The following is a 27518-nucleotide window of genomic DNA, read 5'->3' as shown; positions in this document are numbered from 1 at the left end:
TAGGTCACCATGAGTTGGGACAGGCTAGATGGCACCTAACAACAACAGCTACTTTAAGGAATCAGTCAAAACAAAGACTGGCATCAGCCAACTGATGGATTATTGGGGGGAAAAGCAAAGCTAAATGTCATTTAAAGAACCAATTATTTATCACACCCCAAAATGATAACTTCAGTAATTCTGTTTTCCCTTTTAAACCATTTTATAAATACCTACCCTCTTAGAGGTAAGCAATACTACAATTATACAAAAAAAAAATTTAATGAAATCTATAAAAGAGGGTATTAAAGCAGAGATGACTATTACTTTTGAATCATAAATGAAAATTCAAATTATTGTTTTAGGATATGTACATACTAAGTTTCTTAACTAGATTATGTAAAAATTACATATAACAGGAAATATTTTAATGAGTTTGTTCCCAAAATATTTATGAATCAAAACAAATGGAGATAAAACTCCACTCATAATTTAACAGCTAGTTATGGCATTTTTTTTTTTTTTATGGCATATTTTTTCGGTTAGGAACCAAAACCAAAACCAAACCCAGTGGCGTCAAGTCCATTTCGACTCATAGCGACCCTCTAGGACAGAGTAGAACTGCCCCATAGAGTTTCCAAAGAGCGCCTGGCGGATTCGAACTGCCGACTTCTTGGTTAGCAGCCGTAGCACTTAACTACTATGCCACCAGGGTTTCCTTTCGGTTAGGAAATTTAAATATTTATTTCCCTCTTAATATATGTTCTGTCTACCCTATTAAGAAACCAAACACTGTCCCATACAGCAACTAAAGAAATTTTTTAAATAATAAAGGTATTAAAAATATGTGCCTGAACAGGTATGTAAAACTGATTCTGGGTTTGCAAATGATCCATAGTCGCACAAGGTTTGTGTTGAAGTTTAGATGAAGATCGTTCTGATTTTATTCCATCTTGTAAGTAGCCCTCCTGTTCCACTTTTCTTCGCATAGTAGAATTCCAATGATTTTTGATAGAATTATCAGTCCTATGAAGTGAAAGTCAATAATTTAAGAAGAAAAACAGAGTCCACAAATTTTAACACCATGTAAACTGTACAAAATACTCAAAACACACTTTTATAGTTGGTATAATTAGATGCATTTTTACATTCAAAAGATAAAACATTTAACTCCAAAACTAAAATTAAAAACAAACTAAAACTTTGTCAACGGCAACTCAAAAGATTAGACAGGAAAGTTATGAGGCAGTGAGTTTAAATTAATGGAGAAAGAACAACTCAGAAAAGGAGGGTGAGAATGGTTACACAACTCAAAGAATGCAAGCATTGTCACTGAGTTGTATATGTAGAAACTGTTGAGTTGGTGCACGTTTTGCTCTGTATATTCTCAACAACAAAATAAATAAAAATTTTCAAAAACATACTGAAAGTTTAAGTTTTACTTGAAGTAAATCACATAGTCATTCATTTACTTAAATAAATGTCTACATATGCCAGGCACAGTTCCAAGCACTAGAGACACAGCAGTAAACAAGACAAAGAAAGTCCCTGATCTCATGTAGCTTACATTCTAGTTGGAAGTAGAGCAGCAGGGAAGGGGAAAGGAATAGAAAAACAAAAAAGCAAATAAGAAGAAAAATATCAGGTAGTGCAATAAATAATTTTAACAGAATAAGAAAAGTACGTGTCTAGGGCAATCTTGATTAGGTGGGTCAGAGAAGGCCTCTCTGAAGGTGACAGTGAAGCTACAATCTGAACGACAAGAAAGAACCCGTCATACAAGAACAGAAAAAAGCATTCCAGACAGAGCTTAGTGAGGGCCAAGGTCTAAGCCGGGAATAAGCGTGGACCTGGAAAAAACCCATGATTTACAGAATCCCAGTATCGTTTCTGCTTCTGAGAACAAAATATCTACAGGAAGAAAGAGTTCATTGGTCTCCCCTTTTACCTAAGCTTTCCTTTATAAAATAATAATCTTTAATTTAGAGTTACTCGTAGTGTAAATTCCATCCATCATAAAATATAGGAGCATTTACTAAAAACCTCCTTCATGTTAAGGCGCTAAGCTAAGCTCTATAAAAAGTGAAAAGATGTAAAAGGGATTGAGAACATCGGCAATTCCCAGACCAGAATCAGTAACTTGGATAAAAAACTTAACACTATGCCTTAATTTATCTATAAAACAGAAAAGCTATTTTTGCTCTATTACAAAAGTATATGAAAATTAATTAAGAATATATGTAAAAGCACTTTATAAGCTATTAAGTACTATGCAGATAGAGATTATATAAAAAAAAAATATGTAAATTCATATTTTCTGATGGAGGTATGGATTTTCCTGAGGCTGCTGGTCTATTGTACTAAAGACTATTAGGTAAAATTTGAAGCAGTGAAAAGTATAGTACACTTAGCACTAAGTGCCTCTGAGGGAAATTCCATTTTTTAGACACATGGATATACATATATATATATATATGTATATATGTATATATATATGTATACTACTCTCATGGTTTGAATGTCATAATTAATTAAGAATTCAATTTTTCTTAAAGCACTTTCACAGTAGTTTATTTCAGTCAGTGTATTTGTTAATCCTCTGGTCTTATGCATAGAATGCAATACAAAAGAAATCTCTTAGATTTAAATTCCACCCCAATGGAGTTTATACATACACTTCCTGGCTAGGATTTATATACAAACATGATTTTGGGAATGCATTAGATGGATCAGAAGCAGATCTAAAGTTATATCATTTTATTGCTATAAACAGTAATTATATATCCCTTAGCACAGAATTTATTACAAATAGTCTCAAAGGTGGCTTATATTAAATTTTAATTCTAAATAAAATACATCATAAAATACATCATAAGGTACTTGCAAATATATTTAACGGAATTATATAAAGATCACGTTTAAGTACAGAAAATGTATCTAAGTTTATATAAGCACCTTCCAGGAAGCAGTTTGGCAATTTCTGCCCACCGATTTCCCAGTCGCTTGTGTGCTTCATAGATTATCCTGTCCTCCTCCTCTGTCCAGGAAGATTTCTTTACCTCGGGATTCAGGTGGTTATGCCACCTTTCTCTACACTGCTTGCCTATTCGTCCTTTTAAATGTTTTGCAATTAAAGACCATCTTTTTGGTCCATATTTCTGAACTAATTCAATAACCTAAAAAACAGAAAAAGAAAAGTTTAAAAAAAAGCAGTACCTTGACAGAACTTAAAAACATAACTCAAGAAAGCCATTTTAAATAAATGCATTAAATCAAAATCACAGCCACAACTTACAAACAATAATTTTACGAACAAATACTCCTTCGGCATTTTCCAAGTTCAAAAACTGATATCAAACTTATCTAAAATACAAAAAGGGCTTATAGTGCCTTGTAAGCTAAACTGCTTTCATAGGAAATTAATTTGAAATAACAGTAAAAGAGTTGAGACTTGTGTATCTGTAGAGAACTACTGGTTTTTCATTTCTCCCTTTCTCAAACCAAAAAGTTACAGATCACACTTTTTAAAACTTATTATTTGGCCATCAAATAAATCAGACTAGTACTTGAACTTTTTTTTTTTTTTTTGGTGGCTTTGAGTTTTTTGAGTAGCTGTAAAAAAAAAAAAAAAAAAAAACCCAAACCTGTTGTCATTGAGTCAATTGCAATTCCAACTCATAGTGTCCCCATATATGACAGAGTATAATTGTTCCACAGGATTTTCTTGGCTGTGATCTTTATGGAGCAGATGGCCAGGGCCTTCCTTCCACAATGCCACTGGATGGGTTTGAACCACCAACCTTTTGGTTAGCAGTCGAGCACAAAGCCATCCAAGACCTTGAGTGGCAGTAAGGATACTATAATTCTCCCACTATATTAACAACTTGTATGCCATAAAGGGCATGAACTAAAGACCAATTCCTAGTGGAGGGCAGAAATTCTCCCATTTCCTCAAATTTTTATAGTACAAATAATTTCCTTGTTTTTTAAATGACCAAACCCTTTGGAAACATGATGTTCTGTTTGTGGGCCCATTTTAGTAAAGAAGAAAAGTTAGGAATGGCTTCTCTATATATCAAGTTATTACATGTAAAAATAAATTTAAAATCCCTTTTTAAAAAGCTAATTCAATTTTTAACAGGAAAATATACCTGAAATGTTGTCAATGTAAGCTCTAAGCAAAGGTGACTAAGCTGATAACAAAGTATTTTTCCTTCTGCAAAACAAACTCTCAGGAAGAAAGGGCTGTACATATTATACTTGCTTTGACTTAATTCAGAAAAAACTACATTTCAAGATACCCAATATTTAATTCTTACACAAGTAGCTGCCAGAAAACAAAATCAAAGTGATTTAAACATATAATTTAAGTGTCAAAACAACACACTAGGAAGAAAAATAAGCTAGTCCATCAACATTGTGAAAACAAAAATATGAACACGTTACCCTCTGATCTTCTTCTTTAGTCCAGGGACCTTTTATCAATTCTGGATTTAAAACTTTCTGCCATCGATGCTGGCACTGAAAATCAGAACGATTCTGAAAGAATTTAGAAAATTTAGTTATTGAATAACTGTCTTTCAGATAGCAAGTCAGCCCAAACTTAATGTCTCATAACCCTTAAGAACCAAGTCTTCAAGAATAGCGCAATCAAAGCGTCCACCAGACTGAGTCCAGCACAAGTAGATGGTGTCCGGCTACCACCACTGACTGCGCTGACGGAGATCACAATAAAGGGTCCCAGACAGAGCTGGAGAAAAACGTAGAACCAAACTCTAACTCATGGAAAAAAAAAAAAAACAGACTTACTGGTCTGACAGAGACTGGAGAAAGCCCAAGACATGGCCCCCGGGCACACTTTTAACTCAATACTGAAGTCACTCCCCAGGTTCACCCTTCAGCCAAAGATTAGACAAGCCCATAAAACAAAACAAGACTAAATGGGCACACCAGCCCAGGGGCAAGGATGAGAAGGCAGGAGGGGACAGGTAAGCTGGTAATGGGGAACTGAAGGTGGAGAGGGGGAGACTGTCAACATGCTGTGGGTGTGACAACCAATGTCACAAAAGAATATGAGTATTAATTGTTTAATGAGACATTAGCTTGCTCTGTAAACCATCTAAAGTACAATAAATAAAAATTTTTAACCTTTGCTTTTGAAAATACATTGTTAAAAATGTAACACACAAAACACAATTAAAGACAATGTGGTACACTGTAAAAAAATTTAACTAACATCACTCAACAATTTGTGTGGAAACTGTTAAATGGAACCTAACTTGTGTAAACTTTCACCAAAAAAACACAACAAAAATAGTATTTAAAAAAAAGAATAGTGCAATCATTCAACAGCATCTTTTAAATATGTATAATATTTATTTTACATGCCTAGGTGCCAATTCTTTTTTTCATTAAAGTCATCATCAGTACTTAGACTACAAATAAAAACCAAATATATTTGGAATTAAAGTTTGTATCTCTAGACTATGTCTTATAATATAGTAAGCAGCACGGCCATGACACACATACCACCATAAAGAAATGGAGCTAGGACTGAGAAATAAGAGTGAATAGACAGAAAACTATAAAAAGCAGACACACAAACTCAAATAGCACAGCAGTCTGGACTTATATAGAAGAGCATTTCATAACTCTATATAATTAAAAAAGCCCTCAAAGACATTATCAGACTACTACATGGTATTAAAAGGATAGTAAAAAATGATGACCCACAAGTTATCAAGAAATGTTAAAAATACCTATATAGAAAATGTGCATTACATTTCAATTATTTAAGCGTCAAAGTTTAAAAGGAAAATGAGTTTACCAGGATAAGAAAAACTTGATGTGGAAACATCTCAAACTCCAAAAAATTAATAATTGAAGCCATAATTTAGTTACTTTGTTATCTGCTAACTCCTACTTACTACAAGGCCATGTCATTAATGATTCACAATTTATAAAGATATTAGTGCACGCACAGGACCACAGATCATCTAGACAGATATAAAGGGAGAGATGCAATTACTCTGTCAACCAGTGGCTCTGTTTTTGTGCCCAGTGAAAGTCAAATTACTTTTATTCACACTGAGCTTCTTCCTTTATGGCTTCTGTACATCAATGCCAATCCCTTCTAACACTATCACTTTCTTCAAAAAATGTTCTTGGGAGTATTTCTCTGTTACATTGATAAAGATAATGTAAATGTAATGTAAATAACTTTCCTAATTATTATTATTATTATTATTTTTAATAATTATTTAGCTTCCATTTATTTAGCACCTGATGTCAGGAACTGTACCAAGCATGTTATTTCTAAATCTCACAATACTACAAACAAGTTCTATTATCTACATACCATTATCTATATACCATAAATAAAGAAGTTGAGGGTCAAAGAAGTTATTTTTCCAATACCAAACAGCTAGTGATACTGACATCTGAACAAAATTCAGATTGACTCCAAAACCTATGCTCTTTCCATTATTTGGTCTTGATTTTCAGGTTATTTGAGAGAAAAGCATTGTGAAAATACAGGAAGAACATAGATGATGACCTGCTTTCTGAAACCCAAAGCAGGCAAAATCAAAATACAAATACAAATATTTTGTCTAACTACCAATAGCGTAGTAAGGACAAACAAAAGTATGTGAGATAATACTTTGTAAATTACAAAATTACATTAAAATGAATAGTATGTGAATAGCAGTATGGTGAACAGTAACCATAAATTTTTTAAAAAAGAAAAATCAATAGCACCTTAAAATGTACACTTTACGTGACAAACTTTTTTCAAGAGTTTTTTCTGATTTGGCAGTTATTGGTTAGACTTCAAAATATTTCAATTATTTCCAACTTCTCTCAAAACATTTCAATATATATCAGCAAATATTCATAAATCCGAACTCAAACAGAACAAGTCATTTTTGTTTTAGATTAGTAATCTTGTTAGGCCTCTGGATAAATGTATTACTAGAAAATTAAGACTTTCTAAGCCATTAGCAACTACAGGCAGACAAGAACAATAAAGATGAGTCTAGGGAGAAGACCTAAATCTAAAATACATAAACACATTTTTGAAAAACAGCAAATGTAACCCAATGGCCTAAATCAGCCACGTTAGAAATATAAAATAATGTTTCACTTACTTGAAGATGACTAGCGATGAGAGTCCAATCATCAGTTCCATGCTGTTCAACCAACTTCTTTAACTTATCATCCTATTAAGACGGTATAAAAATTACAAAGCTTTCCCTACACCCCATTCCTCTTCCCCCAAATACATATACCTCTCCAATTCTGTCATGTCTATCTTGTGAAATAATTACCTCATCTCTTGTCCATTTTACTCTGTTCCAGAGTTTTTTCAATCCTTTTTGCTGTGGTACTTCATAATCATGATCAGCATACTGAAGGTCATCATCCTCATCCTCACTACAAAAAAAAAAAAAATTCATGAAATTGAGAATTTTTTTTTAATTTTTTAGTTCAGTCATTGAACCTATCTGTATGAACAGGTATTAGTGAAGAAGAAGCTATTCAGACGAAATGACAGTAATTCAATTTGATTATTCAAAGCATAAAAAAATTAAGTCACATAACGGGGAAGAGCTATAATTCTCACTGACATTATAGAGATGAGACTGGATACATTACCAAGGTACAAATTATAACCTTGATACCATGCTAATGGATACAACCTTTATTCTAATGCTACAAAGTGTTTAAATATTTTAAGTAAAGGAATAAAAGAAAACATTTTTACTTGTGTTTTAGAAAAATCACCAGCAGGAATATGGAGAACGGGAGGAAGGAGAACCAATTAGGAATCATTAACAATAATCCAAGTAAGAAATTGTCAGGACCTAACAAGTGGTAGGAAACCTTGGTGGCGTAGTGGTTAAGAGCTATGGCTGCTAACCAAAAGGTCAGCAGTACGAATCCACCAGGCGCTCCTTGGAGAAACTCCATGAGACAGTTCTAACCTACCCTATAGGCTCCCTGTGAGTCAGAACCAACTTGACAGCAATGGGTATGGGTAAGTGCCAGACGCTGTACTACTCTTATGAGATTTCTCTCTTAAAAGTTCACAACACTAAAAAAGGAATATTACTACTGTTCCCATTTTACAGGATAGGGAACTTTGACTGAGAAAAGTAATTTCTAGCCCACAATCACAAAATATGGCATGACTGAACTCCCAAGTTTACCTCTTAACCACTATACTACAATACAGTGGGAAAATGGGGAAGAGGATATCAACAAGCTGGAAAATACCAAAGACAAACAATGTAAATCTTAAAATCAGAATAAGGTTTTACTTCTAACTTAACTACTTTGCAACCTTTGACATGTTAACTTTATGGGGCTTTAGTTCAGTCATTTGTAAAAAGAGACTAATAATCATATAACACACCCATATAGCACTTGGCACAGGGTGGCCCAATATTAGTATTATGTGTGTAGGCTGACTGTCTAACAATATTCAAAATTATTTTTGCTTGTAAAGTTCAACTCTTCTCCAAAAATCCATTCGGATTTCAAAAAGCAAAAGCTCAAAGATGTGTTTAACCTAAAGCCAAACACCAAACTGACTCTGACTTATGGCCATCCCACGTGTGTCAGGGTAGAATCGTGCTTGATAGGGTTTTCGGTGCCTGATTTTTCAGAAGTAGATGGCCAGGCCTTCCCACCCCCCCACCAAACCAAGGAACCTCTGGTTAGCAGCCGAGTGCGTTAACCATTTGCACCAACCAGGGACTCCTGTTTAACTTTACTACGATATATTTAAGCACATGCAGGTAGTTCATAGGCTCTATCTGCCTAGATTATATATATAGTGTATAATTTTAATCTTATAAAGTTGAAAAATGAAGGCCTAAATTTAATATATATAGTATACAGATTCTTTGCAGGAACCTCAAATTTCCCTTGAACTGTTAATTTCATAGAACCAAAATCCTTAATAACTGACCAAGCAAGGCACTAAGATTCCCTATTACCCCACCTATGATGCTTATCTAACTGCTTCTTCAATTCAATTCAGTTCACTTCAATATTCCATGCTCTTTCTCACAGAAGCCAGTCTACTTGTAACAATAACCTACCAGTCCTACTTCCATATATGCTTGGTTTTTTTCAACTATTCTGCAAATAAAAACAAAGGTTTAATACCCTATTTGCAGCCATCTTCGGCTATCAGAAATATCACCTGATTAGCCAAGATTAAGTTGTTAAACTGGAGATGCTACAGAATTCAATGATTTCATAAATTTCTAAGAAATTTAACTAAATCAGAAAAAGCACCATACTGTAGCTTTCTGACCAGTTCATATTGTCACTGCACCTACCCTTCCTTCTTCTTAATGTCTGCCAACCTTCCCAAGCAAACAATAAGCTTGTGAGTGCAGGGATGGTGTCTATTATGTTCACCTCTCAGGACCAAACAGCACTTGCCACTCAAATATCTGAATTAATGAGTAACCTTTCTTATTTTCACCTCCCCCAGGGCTCTATACTCCAAAATTACCTAACTCCCTTCCAACCCAGTCAAAACTGCCATCTTCCAATACAGGTGATCTCAAGCAGATATGAGAAAGAAAGAAAAAAAAAAAAATTTTAACAAATGAAAATATCTCTAGAAGGTCAAAGCATTCCCATTTGTTAAAAGAGATTTTCAAAATCCAAATACACCTCCAAGTGGTAGAGTTTTAAGAAGCAGAACCTGGTGAAAAAAAACAAAATTCAGTGCAGAAGTGGTTCTTCGGGGGTATCTACTTTAGTGCCTAACCTTTCCTAGATGCCTCCACAAAACTATCCCTTCCTACCATCCCACATTAAGGTGTTAGCAAAGAATACTGAATATACCATAGACTGCCAGAATGAACAAATCTGTCTTGGAAGAAATACAGCCAGAATGCTCCTTAGAAGTGAGAATGGCGAGACTTCATCTCACGTACGTTAGACATGTTATCAAGAGGGCCCAATCCCTGGAGAAGAACATTGTGCTTGGCAAAGTAAAGGGTTGGTGAAAAAGGAAAACCCTCAGTGAGATGGATTGACACAGTGGCTGCAACAATGAGCTCAAACATAGCAACGATTGAGGATGGCACAGGACTGGGCAGTGTTTCGTTCTGTTGTACATAGGGTTGCTATGAGTCGGAGCTCACTCCATGGCACCTAACAACAGCAACCATCCCAAACATTCCTCAGTCATGCTTTTCACAGATTCTCTTCTCATGCCCCAACAGCTTCTACAACAGTATATTGGAGACTGCTTAAAAAACAGTTTACTTCTAAGTCAAAAAAATTTTAACTTGGGGATTTGCCCATATAAATCACGAAGTATCTATATGACATCTAATGTGTGTAGAATCCACCTTAAAGTTCTTATCAAAATCTTCACCTGTCTGAATTTAATATTCTAAAAGTTTGAATCCAAAAATGTTGTATTGGTCAAAAAGACTAGATTCAAGTAGTAATTTGCCTGAAAGTTTGTTTTAACTTTACAACTCTGCCTTATTTTTTAAACTACATACTCTCTTTGTGAGAAATTTCTATTTCTACCTGAGGTTTCATTCTCTATTTTGCATGATCACTAGCTTTAGACACAGAGTTACACAGCCCTTCAATGTTCAGGAAGCTGGGTTTTTTGAGTTGGTGAGTGTGAAGGAGCATTAAAGTAGAATTCTTAGAATCGCCTCTCTACTACTGGGACTTTCCTAGAGTCTATCTACATCTTAGCTTTGGCATCAATTTTTTCTATGTATTTAAGTGATTGCTGAAAGGATAAAAGAACTTTCAAGTAAATGTGACAGAAAAAGATCCTAGAAACCTATCAATACCACTAGCTACAACAGGAAGAGTCCTGAGAATGCCTATAATTTACCAAGAACAAAAGGAGAAGGGATAAAGCCCTACAAGAAACCTCACCAAAATTCCACTTTTACTGTTTAAAAAAGACCACTGCTCAATAATGGTTAAACAAAACAAAACAAACAAACAAAAACAGACCTATTGCCGTCAAGTCAATTCCAACTCATAGCAACCCTATAGGACAGGGTAGAACTGCCCCATGGGGTTTCCAAGGACCACGACCTTTTGGTTAATACCTGAGAGCTCCCAATAATGGTTAGATAGACATCATCAAAACAGATATGCTCTATTTTTCTGCTTTATATATATATTTTTTTTTAAAAAAAAACATGTTTTAGCATTTCTGTATTGTAGCAATCAACCTTGGCAATATGTGGCAATTAAATAAAATCAGCTTCCTGCTGTGTAGTTAAATAAATAAGCCATTTCTAGCCTAGGGTTTTTTTTTTTTTTTTTTAGCCTAGAGTGACTAATCTGAAAGGCAGCAAAAAAGGTGAAATCATTCCTCCAGTCACAAAGCAAAAACAGAAGAGGAATTTGGTCGCTGAATCTCCTAAGACTTGGTTTCCAGAATCATCCCGTCAGTTTTCCAAGTCAAAGAAAATATTTATTTTATAACTGTCTACAAGACCAAATTTAAAGTTTTCTAGATTATGAATTAAAAAAGTGATTTGGGTGATTATGACACAGCAAAATGAAGCAAAGGGAATAAATATACTATAACTCAACAGACCAGGAAAACGGTTAAAAGTAACTTTACATTGGGTGTAAGTTATCAGGCTCTGGTAGTCATGGCGAAATAACACACAAATTATTCATTCAGCATTGTTAAGATAAAACATCTCGCAGAAATTTAATTTTAAAAAACACCAATTATATCACCTGAAAAGAGTAAAATGAAGTAGCCAAAGGAAGAATCTGAGAATTTTTAAACTTTATTTTAAAAGAAACTACTGGTATGAAATTAAAGAACTATCAGTAGTTCTATAAAATTGGCTCTAATAAAATCACAACTCAATCATATTTTTAACTACAAATGGCCTCAAGTCTGAAACCTTTATTATCATCAAAAAATACATCTTTATTATAATGTATATTGAGGACAGGGTAACTGTACACTTAATTTTTTAACTCCATTCAATTTATGAAAATTGACCAGGTTGATTTAGTAAAGTGAAATCAGGCCACCCAGTGGTTAACATGAGGTACTACATACATGAAAATTTTATTCTTATATCTGGGTTGTGCAAACCAGCATCATCATTATAGCAATACAAATTTTTCACATAATCTTTGACCATTATAAATAGCAATAATTAAATACTAAAGAGAGTTGTACCTCATTATCTATAAACAAAAATAATGGGAGAACATTTCTCTTACTTCCCCTGATGTGTGTACATTCTTAAATGGGAAAAAGATAAATTACAAAAGGTCTTGAAAATAGGGTATATATTAAAGCTAGAAGCTACCTTACAGATCTCCTAGTCCAATTAAGAGATGAAAACGTGGGGCACAGGGTTTAACTGCTTTCCCAAAACAATACTGCCACATAATAACGCTGACTAAAGAATCAGTCTCATATTTAGGTATTCTTTCACCCATAACACCCACTTTGGTTGAAACTACATAATAAAATTACTTCCTACACACATACATACCCCACTGAAAACCACCTTCCTTTTCAAGAGCTAGCTTTTATCTTTGTAGCTTCTAAATGACATTTTCAAAAGTTTATTTTTAAGGATAGATCTGGCTTTTAAAAACAAATTATTTGTACATAAATATGCTCAAAAATAAAATACATGTTAATAACAGACCAATATCAATTTTAGTACTGCCTGTAAATTATGAAAACCCCCAGTGGGATCAAAAACTAATTAAAGTCACAATAATAAAATAAGCCTTTTCCTTTATGTAAATCTAGCTTAGTGACACCACAGCTATCCTGAACACAAGCAAAAGAGCCAACATCCCTCAGTTGTTTCACACTTGAGGTAGCACTTTATGTTTTACTGTCATTTTTTTTTCAGCTGATGGAGAAAAAGTATATTACAGGATTTATGCCTATAATCTTATGCAAAACTTTTAAACAGCAAAGTATATTTTTTTACTCAGATACTTAAATGGTTGTACATTGGAGATCTCAAAGTACAGTCTGAAGTAGCTGAATTATTTCCTGTTTCTTTTGACTACAAATTAGGCTCATGTATATTTTTAAGACTTAATTAGGTAAAAAACAAAAGACTAGACTGCTCAATGAATAGACTGTTTCTCTTTTAAAACATTTCACATTTTATTACCCTCTAAGGTAAATAATCATATTTACATATACAAGAAATATCATTTAGAGCAGAAAAGACATTCACGTATGAAGACCCTAAGAAATCTGAGTAATTATTCTGAGATAATTTCTCACCACATCCTTTACCTGTACTCCCATAAGAGAGTGTAGCTTGAGTCCACCACATTACTGCAGACTTAGGACTCTTCAAATCACTCTATGTTTTAATATATGTAGCTGACAAAGAATTAAAATCAACAGTGCAATATATGTTTAGGTTTCAAAGCTCACAGAATTGTCAGTAACAGAAAACAACATATGTGATTATAAAATGGACAGAGAACCGGTTAGGGAGGAGAGGGTTCTGACATTCAAACATCCGTGTCTAACCATAACTTTAAGTGCTGGGAACAGCATTAGCCAAGAAAAATCAACAACAATACTAATAGGTAGATAATGCCACACACTGAAGATAAAAACTTTTGAGTTGACATAAATTTTCACTTGTCACCCTGCTTAATGAAGTTACTTTATTTACGAATTGTTTGTATTTAAAAGTTCAAATGAAAAGGCCTAAACCAGTACTTCAGTAATCATCATTACAGGACCTTTTAAAATCTCTTTTCTGAAGATCAAGAGGTTAACTGGGTCCTTGAAGTTCTAGAACAGTGGATTCTAAACCAGAGGTGATTTTGTTCCTCAAGGGTCATTTGGCAATGTCTTGGAGACATTTTTTGTTACTGGCATTTATTTACTGAGTAGAGGCCAGGGATGCTGTTAAGAATCTTACAATGCGGAGAACAGCCCCCGAGGACAAAGAGTCATTTCATCCAAAATGTCAATAGCAGTAAGGCTGAAAATCCTGCTCTGGATAAGTGGGTTTTTCATGTGTATGTGTGTGTATACATTTGTTCCAGCTCAAGGGTCTGCCCTATACTGTAGTTGCTACAAAATAATAAACAAGGACTTAGTTTACAGTTTATGTTGATTTCTGCAAAATATTTTGTGCATACTAGAACCTAAACCAAACCCACTGCCATCAAGTCGATTCCGACTCATATCCAGACCCTGTAGGTTGGAGTAACACAGAGTTGGGCTTCCAAGGAGCAGCTCATGGATTTGAACTGCCAGCCTTTTGGTTAGCAAACGAGCTCTTAACCATGCACCACCAGGGCTCCTTGTGCATACTTGGTGCTTAACAAATGAATAAAGCACAATATGTGTAGTTACTTCCAATTTTGAGTTTTTAAGAATCTTCAGTAAATGAATCCAAGTGATAAATTTCGGCTGAAGAAACACATCTCTAGTTAAGAAGGCTGTGGATCTAGATAAATAAAAACATTGTGAAATTATGCCAAACATCTTTTCAGGTTTACATGATACTGCAAATTAAAAAACACCCAGGGTTCTTCTGTTTCCATCATTTAAGTGGTTACTCCACACAATTTAGAAGTAGCTGCTATAGTAATTGGCTTTTGTTTTTGTTTACTATAGTCATACACAGATAAAAATTAGATGTATAAATTTATCCTAGCATTTTCCAACAACAAAAAAAATGTGCCCTATCTCTGTGCAACACATAGGTACAGTCAGAACCAAACACGGACACTCAAAATATTACGTGAGTGAAATACATTGTTTTATTTTAAGCACAAGCTACTGATAGTAACGATGTGACATCCTCCCAGTAGAAAATATTTTAAAATATACATAAGCTGAGAGCATGGGTACGAATGATTACAGAAAACAGGAGAAAGGTACTTTCTCTTCAGCTATTCCTCGGAGAATTTTCCATACCTTTCAAGGTAGCCAAGTTGAGAGTGGGGTCCCCGCCCAGGTTTATCAAGAAGTTCCTAGTTAACGGGTACAGTGATTCAGAAAAGAGAGTCCCTCTGAGCCCCGTGTTCCAGTCCTCCAGGCAGGACACTGCCGTTTGTATCTGCGTAGCTGTCCCCTGAAAGCGCGCAGACTTACCTGGCCAGAAACCCTTTCCCACCGAGAAATGGCTCTGAGCAGTTAGGGGGCTGGACGCGCGCTGCGGGGAGGATCAGCTCAAAGGAGCAACCTGGGCAGCTGTTACTCCATTTCTGTGTTTTAATCACAGTGGTCCCCAACTCTCCACACGCCGCGGGGGCCTCCCCACAGAGGGGCCGCAGCGGCTGTGGGGCAACGGGCAGGCAAACTCTACCCCGGCTGGGGAGAGCCCGGGGAGGGACGGGGGGACGGGAGAGGGAATCTAAGCCAGATGGCGCCGCCAGGCCTGGGCAAAGGGGATGTCACCCACCTGCGCGACCTCTTCGCCATCCTTCAAGTACCGCATAGGCGCGGGCTGGGCGGAGACGCAGTTCAGCCTCCTCCAGCCTCAGGCGAATGCTCCTTCTCCCCGACCTTCCCGCTAACTTCCCTCGCACCCTCCCCGGAGCTGCCGAGCGCGGAACGCACGTCCCCGCAGGGCAGGACGGAGGGACAGAAGGGCGGACCGCGACCCGCCCGGACCCGCAGCCCCGCTCCTAGCCCAGCCCTGCCCGGTCAGGGATGCCCCGACATATCAGGAGGCGCGCTCTCGCCCTCTGCCTGTCCCTCCGCCGCCCTTCAGCCTCCTCGCTGTAGTCCCAGCGCGGCTCCGCAGAGGGCGACGACCCCCGCCCCGCCCCGCCCCGCAGCGAGCAGCTCTGCAGGGCTCGCAGCCTCCTGCAGGGTTTTGTCCGCACCGCCGAATCTCGCGCCCAGCCTCCCTCAAGAGCCGCCGTTTGAATCTGCGCACGCGGCCCCGAACCTCATTGGCTGTGGCGGCCGCAGCCGGGGGGAGGGGGAAGGGTGGGGCGGGGAGAGCGCGCGCGACTGAGGGCGGGGAGGGGAGCTGGAAACTGGGACTGGAACTCGCGGGAGTCGGGGCAGGAGCCGGGAGCTGGGGGTGGGGCCGCGAGGGGCGCGCGGGCCGCGCTGTGACAGGAACCGGAGCGCGCCCAGCGCAGCAACGCGAGGGGGCGGGCCCTCGAGGGCCGCGCGCGGCCCGCTGGGAAAGCGAGTTCCTGCGCTCGCCGAGGGCTGAGTCGGAAGCCGGGGCGCGTCAGCCCCAGCCGCCGCCAACTGCCCGGGCGGGCGGCCCCGCGGGTGGGCCGGTGTACCTCTTTGCAGCCGCTTCTCCGTCTCCGTTCTTCCCTCCTTGGGTGTATCCCAGCTCAATAGGAGGTGAAGTCTTCAGACTTGAGATGAATCTGACCATAAACCTACGCGGCCGTTATTTTTTAAGCAAACATTTAAGCTGTCTTTGCCCAGACATCATAGTTACGGGAGTGGCGAAGATTGTGGCAGGAAACCGAATTTCACCTATTTTTTCCCCCCAACATGGCAGGAGTGGGACAGGTGAAAAAAGGTTTTCATCAGGAAACGTGTTTAGAACGGGAAAGGGAAGTAATTCATCTGCGGCTGGTCTTTAAAGTGCTTAATCTCCAACCCCGCTGTACAGGAGTTATTCGGTGTGCATCGTGGAGGAGCCCTAGACCGGGAGGAACATGCAGGGAGACAGCAGTGCGCTGGGAATCTCGCCCAGATTCAGAGTAGCTTTGCCTGATGAGTACGGTAGTCAACAAGTGACCGTCCTTCCGCAAGAGACAGAGGGAAAGGAGCTGCATTAGAGAAACTTCTAGCAGAGGTTCCAAGTTCAGTAGCTACGAATTGCTCAAATCAAGTAGATTAACTATATTAACGATCAGAAATGGCCAAGGATCCAAATTTGCAAGGCAACATGCTCTACTGCATAGAGCACTGAACCACATATTAATATTGTAACATTAACTGGCATTTTGCTATTTTGACATTTCACGCGTCATCTTTTGCAAATCGGAGATGCAGGTGCAAATGTGAATTAAGAGGAGCTTGCATGCAAGTTACTGTCAAAACACCTGCCTTCTTATAGTTCCTTTTTCTCAAGGTAGGGGTTCTGGGAAGGTAAAGAAGCTTTTCTTGTAAATCATTCCTGTGTTGGTGGTCCACTTTAAAAAACAAAACAAAAACACCTAATTTAGAAAGCAATGTCATTTGGAGTCAGTGTTTTCTTATTTATTCCTAGTCATACACTACTCCGTCATTTATATTCTAACAGCAGAGCTTCTGCCGTATTTTAGGATATAGTCAGTTTTACACAAAATAAATTTTTAGAACTTGAAGGCAGGCGTTTGAAATTTTGACAGTAAAATAAATCCCTCTCATTTTACAGGCAGGAAAAAAATTTTCCTCGGGAAGATAGAACATGGCAAAATAAATTAGTCATAAAACTAAAGACAAAGTGTGGAACTAAAGTGGTAAGTCATTTGAATTTACATACTCTATCATAAACCAGGCTGGTTTTGGATAGTTAATGCTTCTCAAGTTTGTCCAGTGAAGTACCTGCCCTCAAGGTAGAGAGGATTGAATACTAAGGGGAGCAGGAGGGGGAGGAAGTGTCTGGGAGCAAGTGTTGAAAACTTCTTTGAAATCTATCTTTAAAAACTCATGTAAAATTTTGCATTCTATTCCATGATAAATATATTCATGTTTTTATTATAAAAACATTAAAAACTGCTTTACTAATTCACTTTCATACTCCACATCTCTAAGTAAATTGCTTCCCAAGAAAAATGCACCATGGTCATCTTTCAGACAGCTGTCCCTCTTCTCATCCTCCCCCAGTCAAAGGCCAGATACTCAAAAAGTTTGCTTATACTAGTCTGAAAAGTGCCTAAAAGATTGTGCTTTTAATAGAGTTGTATCAACCATTCTCATACGGGGATTTTTTTTTTTTTTTTGTCTGTTTTATTCCCTGCTAGATCCACACAGCCCCTGGAATAGTGACACAGCAAGATTTTGCTCAATAAAATACTGTATCTGTAGAATGAATGAATGAAAAAGGGCAAAAATAAGCAAGCACTTAAATATTCATGGTCACAAGTTGGCAAAAAAAAAATTAAAATAGATTTGAAATAACACTTTGTAAATACTAAATTGTTCTAAACCATGCGAAAAAGATTTTAATAATTTCTCGGTGGGGGTGTTACTGAAAACTGATATAATCCTTTTGGAAAGCAATATCAAGCAAAAGTCATAAGGATGTACATAGCCTTTGAAAGACATTTTATGTTAATAACTGAATAGAAGCAAAAAAAAAAAAACCCTGTTAAATCCAATGGACACTTGAAGAAATAAATCCTCATCTTACCTGCCCTTTCTACTGCATTTGACTCGATTACTGCCTTTTAATTGAAACTTCATCTCAGTTTCTGTGACATCACCTCCATGATGTCCATTCTATACATCCCTCAAACCACTTTGCAAGCCCCCAGCTCTGCCTGCTCCTTCAAGGTTGGCATTCCCCAGTATTCAGTATTCAGTTTTTAGCTCTGTTCTCACTTCACACTGTCCTAAGGAATCTCACCCACTCCTGTGGTTTCAATCATATCCTGTAAGCACAGGATTCAGCAGATCTTTACTTCCAGCCCCAACCTCCCTCCTGAACTAGATCTCTCTCCACCTGCAAGAGCTAAAATCCCAAAATTCAACCTCTTTGTAAGAACAGGATTCACCTTTTTATTTATTCTCTTTCCATTAGCCTCTCCTCTCCATCCCTACTGCCAGTGCAAGCTCTCATCTCTCACTCAGCTACAGGAAGTCTTTTAACTGATTTTCCAGCCTCTAGTTTTGTCCAGTCCAATACATCCTCCATACGGCCACCTGAAGGATCTTTTAAAACATAAATCTGTTTTTTTCTGCCCAGCTTTTAAAAGCAAACAGAGTAGTGGTTACCTAGAACTGAGGGGAAGGGTTGGGAGGAAATAGGAGTGATTGCTAATGGTTATGGGTTTCTTTTGGGGGTGATGAAAATGTTCTAAAATTAATTGTGATTGTTGCACAACTGTGAATATACTAAAAACCATTGAGTTGTACACTTGAAATGGGTGAACTGTATGGTATGTGAACTATAGCTCAATATTAAGCTGTCATATTAAAACAAAACATAGCTTTCATTGGCTTCCCATTGCCTACAGGATAAAGTCCTTAATATGACAATAAGGTAACTTGATGATTTGGTCCTACACCTATCACCCAGCCTCATAAAAACTATTATCTGATAAGCAGCTACACACTAAGTTGCACTATGTTAAGTATTGAACATACATTATCTCATCTATGTTACTAATAGAATTCCCATCTTACAGATGAGGAAACTAAGGCTAAAGTGGTTTAGTATTACTAGAATATAAAATTGGAAATGAGATAGCCTAGTAGAAAGATCTGAACTCAAGATGCTTAGGAGAGGAGGAGGTTCTAGTTAATCTAAGGCATAATACTTTACAGGTATTAGAGTAATTATGAGTATGTCACTTATTTACCTGCACCTTATTTTTAAGTGCATTTTCATGTGCAATTTTTGTTTTAAGTTGGTACTGGGTCTCAGTTTAGAGATCTAGGTTCAAATGTGACTCTGCTATTATTTTCCTAAGTTAACCATCTCTTAGCTAGTTGTACCTATAAAAATTAACTTATTTGAGAAATATGATAGTAATTTAGAAGCCAGAATGATGATTTTTACTGGTAATGGGTTGAGGTGCTACACCTGGAACTGCTTTTGACAACAAACATAAAGGATAAAGTAACAAGTAACTTCAAATACTTATACAAGAGTTTACAACTATATAATGCAACAGAATAAACACCTGATCAAGAATCAGGACAGCTGAAACTTTCTATGTGATCTTGGTCAATTCATGTAATATACTTGAATTTTTTGTACACATCATGCTTTCCATGCCTCTGTGCTTTTGCACATATTTATCCTCTGTCAAGTATGCTCTTCTTTGTCTGTAAAATTTCTGTTTACTCATCAAGACCCAACTCAGATGTTACCCTCTCTGGAAAACCTCCCTAAATCCTCCCTCTACCACTCCCTAAAGATTCCATTAATCATTATCTTCTACCTCTGTTCCTGGAATATATCTCTGCTGATGCATTTATCACATTTCAGTATAATCTGTTCTTCTCTTATTCATTCTCTTAACCTAACAGACTATGAGTTCATTTATCTCTATAGTACCAATGTCAATTGAGTAGGTGTTCAATAACTTTGTTAAACTGAACTGAGTGATAAGATTAATACTAAACAGTATTTCTTTTCATCTAAGAATGAGGGATCCCCTATGCTGTGTGCCTAAATCCTTCCTATTACACTAATATACATGAGGATCCCTCATTCATGGGGTAATGTGATGGGCCATACACATGCTGTGTACACAGTGGGTTTGTGCTACAGCTTAGAAAACACTGAGCATGGAGAATCTACTGCTTTTATAGCAAGCAGCAAGCGGGCTTGCTGTTCTTTCGCAACAAGGAGATGCTACCTCATCTCTCAAGTTTACCAGCTGCAAAAATAATCCTGAGAAATATCCTGGGCAAAAGAGTGGTCAGGGTCTTGGAATCTTGGCACACCCAGCAAGATGTGTGTAGGACTGCAAGAGGGCCAAGGAGGACTGTCTCTCTCAGTAGTAGCCATATCAGTATCTCTAAAGGACAGGCCTATAGTCCATTCTTTGAATGTCATCTCCCTATTTAATTTGTCCTTTGTTTTTACACATTCAGTGAATGAATGAAAGATAAAGAATGGTTTTTGCTTATATTTTTTAGCCTTGCTTCTTCGGCAAAAAGCAAAAACACTACGCTTCCTTTGAAGTTAAAATGTCTTCAGTTTACAAAATGATGGCGCCACCTAGAGGAGACAACAAGTCCTGAAATTACCCTGTGTAATTTCATTACAAATTTAAGTCCTGGGCTTTTGGTTCAAGATGGTGGATTGAGCATATGTGATTACCTATTCTCCATACCTGGTGGTGTAGGGGTTAAGAACTACTGCTGCTAACCAAAAGGCTGGCAGTTCAAATCCACCTGGTGCTCCTTGGAAACCATATGGGGCAGTTCTACTCTGTCCTATAGGGTCACCGTGAGTCAGAATCAACTCAACAGCAATGGGTTAATGGGTTTATTCTCCATCCCAAACTCATGTTATTACAAATGCAGAAAGGGGAATGAACCCAAAATAGCTATAGGTGGAACAGAAGGAACATCAATGGACCTGTATTAATGTATTTCTGGAAGAGAGAAATTAGGAGCATACTGATGTATAAAACAGCATAAGGTGCCCACGGCCCAGAAACTATACACAGAAGGATACAGAAGTGGGACCTGAATTTTCCAGTGGGATCTGGAAGCTCCAAATGAGGAAGCAGAAGGTACAGTGAGCAAGAGGGAACAGTGGGACATAAAACAGGAAGACAAACCACATATAGAACAGCTGTACTAACTGATCTCCCCTATAATCTATTCTTACTTTCCTCTTATGGAACAATTGCTGATGCATTTATACCCAGCTAATAACCAGAGGAAGAAGCTTTGGTGGTGCAGTGATTAAAGCGCTGGGCTGCTAAACGAAAACTTGGTGGTTCGAATTCATCAGCTGCTCTGTGGGAGAAAGATAATGGCAGTCTGCTTCTGTAAAGACTTATAGCCTTGGAAACCCCATGGGCGGTTCTGCTGTGTCCTATAGGGTCACTATGAGCCACAATCAACTCGATAACAACGTGTTGTGTTTTGTTTTGTTTTGGTTAAAAACCAGAGAACTGTTTGCTAAAGAAATTGAAGTACCGTATCTTCCTTGGGACAGCTTCTAGTGTGACATATTGGTGTCTCACACAAAAAAAGACCTTCTCATTTTGACCTCAGCTATTTATTAATCAAACTATAGATTTTTTTTTCTAAAAAAGCAATTATGGTTTTTGAATCCCATAAAAACCTTGAAAATGTAAAAATAACGGTACAACTGGTAAAAGTTAGGAAATAGAATGGGAAGATGAGGACTATTAGAAAGCATGTTGTTGTCATTGTCAGGAGCCATTGAGTAGGTTCTGACTCATAGCAACCCCACCTACAACAGAACGAAACATTGCCTAGTCCTGTGCCATCCTCACAGTCGTTAACGCTTCTGCCCATTGTTGCAGCCACCTTGTCAACCCATCTCCTTGCGGGCTCTCCTCTTTTTCGCTGACCCAATACTTTACCAAGCATGATGTCTTTCTCCTGTGAGTGGTTCCTCTTGATAACATGTCCAAAGTACATGAGATGAAGTCTCACCATCCTTGCTTTTAAGGAGCATTCTGGCTGTACTTCTTCCGAGACATGTAGCCCTGGTGGTGCAGTAGTTAAAAGAGTTTGGCTGCTAACCAAAAGGTCAACAGTTCAAATTTACCAGCCGCTCCTTGGAAACCATATGGGGCATTTCTGCTCTGTCCTATAGGGTCACTATGAGTCAGAATCAACTCAATGACAATGGGTTTGGTTTGGTTTTGGACTTCCAAGGCAGATTTGTTTGTTCTTCTGGCAGTCCATGGCATATTCAGTATTCTCTGCCAACACCATAATTCAAATGAATCAATTAGAAAGCAGATGATAATTTTCTCATTGTACATACTGGGAAGCCAAGAGATAATGTCTAAAATTGATGGCTCAATTAATAGAGATTTAAGTATATTATTTAAAGTTATAAAAATAAGCTAAAAAGGGCAAGGGAACTCATCTTTGATAATGGGAGAATCAACAAATACTGCCTAAAGTTGGTAATATTAAGAGATCAGACCTATAAGCATCTTGTTGAGGGTGTGTAACTAACTTTATGTAGGTTATGTACATAACCACCAAAAAAGAAACAGTTGAAAATGGGATGGGGAAAGCTGGGTACCTTTATATAGTTTTGAACTGTTTTTAACCATGTACATATATTGCTTTGAGAATAGTTTTTAAAAGGGAAAAAGGGCCCTATTTCAGTAAGAACTGTTACAGATTATTTTTCAGATACTTAATTTTTCTAATAATCACACTGTACCAAAAATTAAGTAGCATTATAAAGTTTACAGTGCTATCATAAACACCATACTGCACTGGGCAAATTTGCTGCAAAAGACCCCTTTTAAAGTGTTAAAAAGCAAAGATGTCACTTTGAAGACTAAGGTGTATCCGACCCAAGTCACGGTATTTTCAGTTGCTCATATGCATGCGAAAGCTGGACAACGAATAAGGAAGACCAAGAATTGACGCCTTTGAATTATGCTGTTGGCAAAGAATACTGAGTATACCATACACTGCCAGAAGACAAACAAATCTGACTTGGAAGAAGTACAGCCAGAATGCTCCTTAGAAGTGAGGATGGCGAGACTTCATCTCACATACTTTGGACGTGTTATCAGGAGGGACCAGTCCCTGGAGAAGGACATCATATTTGGCAGAGTGTCAGAGGAAAAGAGGAAGACCCTCAACAAGATGAACTGACACACTTGTCTGCAACAATGGGCTCAAACATAGCGATTATGAGGATGGTGCAGGGCTGGCCAGTGTTTCGTTCTGTTGTACCTAGGGTTGCTATGAGTCAGAACTGACTCAATAGCACCTAACAACAACAAAGTTTACTATAATAGCCAAATCACTTGCCATAAAAAAAATCACATAATGATAATCTTAAGTTTAAAAGCAATATTGTAAGTACAACTTAAGATAAACATTTGGTTACTAGACACTTATTATGTTGGAAACAGAAGGCAGCAAATACTGATTCAGGGCAATGAGAAACTAGAGGAAAAAAATGGAATTTAATCTTTCTATAATTCTGGTAATACTGAAAGAAATCAGAATAATTGAGGGCTTTCTAAATTTTTTTTTCTACTCCGAATTTGATTTTGCTTTACTGTTCTGTGATACATCCATGCATCTAATTTGCACTGATCACATTCAGTAGCAGAGGCGTGTTTTCATTTCAAAGGAGAAGCTTGTATATGAAGCTGGTTCTAGACACTAAATGCAGAATCTCATTTCCTGCCACAACTTCCCTTTTCCCTAGGAATCTTATTTTCACAAACTTTCTCATTTTTATCCATTCAACTGTGTGCCACTACTCCTTCAGAGGAAGGATGTAGGGTCTAAAGTGTGACAAACACTTAAAAGCTTGTAAGCAGCCACGTAAGATACAATTATTGGTATGTATTCATCTGGGTTTTTTTTTTTTTTTTTTACTCATCTGGAGCAAAAGAGCAAGAACTCAAAGAACAAACTAATCTACAGGACTAAGAGCCCACACAAACCACAGCCTCATCTATCCTGAGACCAGAAGAAACATATGGTGCCGGGCTACCACTACCAACTATTAGGACCAGGGACACAATAGATGGTCCTGGACAGAATGGGAGAAAAATGTAGACCAAACTAAAATTCTTTAAAAAAAGGCCAGACTTAACTGGACCAGTAGAGACCAAAGGAACCCCAGAGACTGTCGCCTGAGACACCCTTTAAACCTGGAACTGAAACCACTCCCAGAGATCACCTTTCAGTTAAGTAACAGATTAGTTCATAAACATCACTCCAGAGTACTATGCTCTTTAAAAAAAGAAAAAAAATCAACTATATGAGGCCAAACGGTCAACATTTACCCTAAAGCAAAGATGAGAAGGTAAGGGGGGGTTGGGAGGGAAGCTAGATTAATGGAAACAGAACCAGAATGGAAATAATGAGAATGCTGACACGCTGTAAAAAATGTAACCAATGTCACTGAAAAATGTGCATAGAATTTGTTAAATGGGAACCTAATTTGCTGTGTAAACTTTCACCAAAAACAATAAAATATTATTTAAAAATAATATAGTGATAAACATAAGCATCTTACTGAATTTTGCTTGATGGACTGGTCTAGGAAGTAAAATATTTTTGGAGGTGTCACATCTTACTAATTTGATTTTTAAGCATCCTATTGGAAACCCTGGTGGTGTAGTGGCTGAGAGCCACAGCTGCTAATCAAAAGGTCGGCAGTTCAAATCCACCAGGTGTTCCTTGGAAACCGTATGGGGCATTCTACTGTCCTATAGGGTCACTATGAGTTAGAATCAACTTGACAGCAATTTTTTTTTTAATTGATTCTTCAGGTCTCAGCTAATACATTACCTCTCAGGAAGCCTTCCCTGACCATTAGCAGGTCGGCTTAATTCCTCCTGCAGTGTAGACCCACTCTACCCAGCATCTCCCATATATCTGCACTTAATTGCTTGTTTAAATGCCTTTCTCTCCCTCACTAAAAATACAAGCATAAGTAAAAGCAGAAAATACGTATTATTCTCATCATTTGTTTTTCCTTACAGTTAGAAAAGTACCTGGCACACGGTTGCCCCTCAAGTAACTGAATGAATATATATTTTCAAAGCAAGGAGATTGCAGTACAAATAAGGAGAAGTTGCAGGTGACAGATTCTACCCCAAAAGAATACTAGAATGTAAAATAAATGACAATCTATATTTACTTTCAAGGAACAAAAGCAGCTATTTAAAATGCTTTTTTCCCCATAACCCATTGCCATTGAGTCGATTCCCATTGCCATCAAATCGATTCTGACTCACAGCGACCCTATAGGACAGAGCAGAACTGCTTTATAAGGTTTCCCAGGCTGTAAATTTTCACAGAAGCAGACTGTCACATCTTTCTCCCACATGCTGACCGTAAAGATCTAACAGTAAAACTAAATACTGCTAAAAATTTTAAGGCGGGTTAAATAAACTTTCTTTTAGTGAGAATTCACCTTGCTTTATTTCTAACTAGAAGTTCAAATGGTAATTTGGCTACCATAAAGAGCATTTGTTTTAGAAATTAAAAAAAAAAAAGGCTGTCTTTCGATTACAAAAATCACTAATTAAGGGTACTTAAAAAGTTGTGTTCCTTCTTATTCATGTGAAATAGTTCTGCAACACTGCTGAATTTACAATTGTCCACCTTGTAGCTCTGTTCTCGGTTTTTTTAAATAACAGCTAGTCATTTCTTAGCTACAGCCAAACAAAAAACATTTAATTCTTAAGAAAAATGTTACTCAGTATTAACAGATAGTATTGCAAATATCTATCCCTTGCTTTATGTAGTACTTATAAAAGTATTTAGCATAAGGATAATATACCTCAATACCCACTGTCGTCGATTCAGACTCGTAACAACCCCATAGGTTTCTGAGGCTGTAAATCTCTAGGAAGCAGACCACCACATCTTTCACCTGCAGAGCTGTTAGTCCTTTCAAGCCTCCAACCTTTCAGTTAGCAGTCAATCACTTTATCACTACACCCCCAGGTCTCCTTAAAGATAATATACAGAGGTGGCAAACTTACAGAAATGACACAGCCCAGGTTTTTCCTAGTTCAGTAGTAATAGCTTGGAACAGCTTTGAGAGAATACTTAAAATCAACAGAAGGTTAAAAAAACAAAAATCCCTTATGCAGTAGTTCTTAATCTTTAGTGTGCTTTCAAGTATGGAGAAAAATAGCTTTTTTAAAGGCAAATACTTGAGTCCTCTCCCCAATCCTGATTCCGTAAGTTTTCCAGGTAGTTAAGATACATGCTCATAAACTGTACTTTGAGAAACATCGCCTTTAGAAAACCTTCTTCCCAAACCAGTAGACAAGTTTAGTAAGTAACAATAATTATTCTGGGTTCTTGAAATGAGATAGCTAGACTTTTACCTAGATCAGTGATTCTCAAATTTACCCAGATTAGTCATCTAAGAAATTCAGAAACCCTTCCTTACAGCACTTCCAAATTTGGTGGAAGCAAGAAAACAAAGTGAACGAAGGAAGAAGATAGGGCAGAGGCTTGGAGCTCAGAAGGGAAATTAACAGAAAGTGAAATTAAAGCCTGGTGCTTTATCTTAGAAACCCTGGTGGAGCACTGGTTAAGAGCTCGGCTGCTAACCAAAAGGTCGGCAGTTCAAATCCACCAGCCGCTCCTTGGAAACTCTAGGGGCAGTTCTACTCTGACCTATAGGCTTGCTCAGTTGGAACTGACTCAACAGCAACAGATTTGTTGTAGAAATGCTAAACATTCCATAGTTTGGCTATATTTTAAAGGAGTCCCTGGGTGGCACAAATGATTAAATGCTCCACTACTAGGTCAAAGGTGGCAGTTCGAATCCACCCAGAGGCGCCTCAGGAGACAGCCTAGAAGACAGGTCTGACAATCTGCTTCCACAAGGTTACACAGCCTTGAAATCCCTTTGGAGCAGTTCTGCTCTGTACATATGGGGGTCACATAAGGTCACCATGAGTCACAATAGACTCCACACCAACTAAAAACTATATCTTAAAATCAATTCAAAGCAGTATACCTGAAAACGATCAGCAATAGATGTCTGTAAAGACATGACCACTAAATTTTATTCCTTTGCTAAATTACGAATATAGCATTGAGGTTAAGAACAAGAGCTATGGAGTCATAAACATCTGGGTCTAAATAGCTCTGTCACCAATTATGGCACTTTGGGTAAACTGCCTAAACTATCTGAACC

At 37.6% G+C, this 27518-nt stretch overlaps 1 protein-coding gene across 8 annotated transcripts in view; it reads right to left on the bottom strand.

The window, feature by feature from the left end:
* Positions 1-16367, bottom strand: part of MYBL1 (MYB proto-oncogene like 1) — a 52624-nt gene extending 36257 nt beyond the window's left edge. For 5 of the 8 annotated variants that reach the window (XR_007513297.1, XM_049854143.1, XM_049854146.1 and 2 more), the window contains exons 1-6: positions 16267-16367; positions 7308-7413; positions 7128-7199; positions 4426-4518; positions 2935-3155; positions 831-1005 (exon numbers count right to left, since the gene is read on the bottom strand). Coding sequence is in view for 7 of the 8 variants with exons in the window: in XM_049854143.1 (XP_049710100.1) it covers positions 831-1005; positions 2935-3155; positions 4426-4518; positions 7128-7199; positions 7308-7413; positions 16267-16364 (765 nt within the window). In the remaining variant the exon portion in view is untranslated. Of the gene's footprint in view, positions 1-830; positions 1006-2934; positions 3156-4425; positions 4519-7127; positions 7200-7307; positions 7414-15422; positions 15753-16266 lie in introns of those variants that run through there. The other 3 variants (XM_049854145.1, XM_049854148.1, XM_049854149.1) reach the window with 1 other exon arrangement.
* Between the last annotated feature and the right edge of the window lie 11151 nt (positions 16368-27518).

This window comes from Elephas maximus, chromosome 15 (assembly GCF_024166365.1).
Source record: "Elephas maximus indicus isolate mEleMax1 chromosome 15, mEleMax1 primary haplotype, whole genome shotgun sequence".
Lineage (NCBI taxonomy): Eukaryota > Metazoa > Chordata > Mammalia > Proboscidea > Elephantidae > Elephas > Elephas maximus.
Note: the sequence above shows the minus strand (reverse complement) of the source record. Positions and strands in the feature narration are given on the sequence as shown.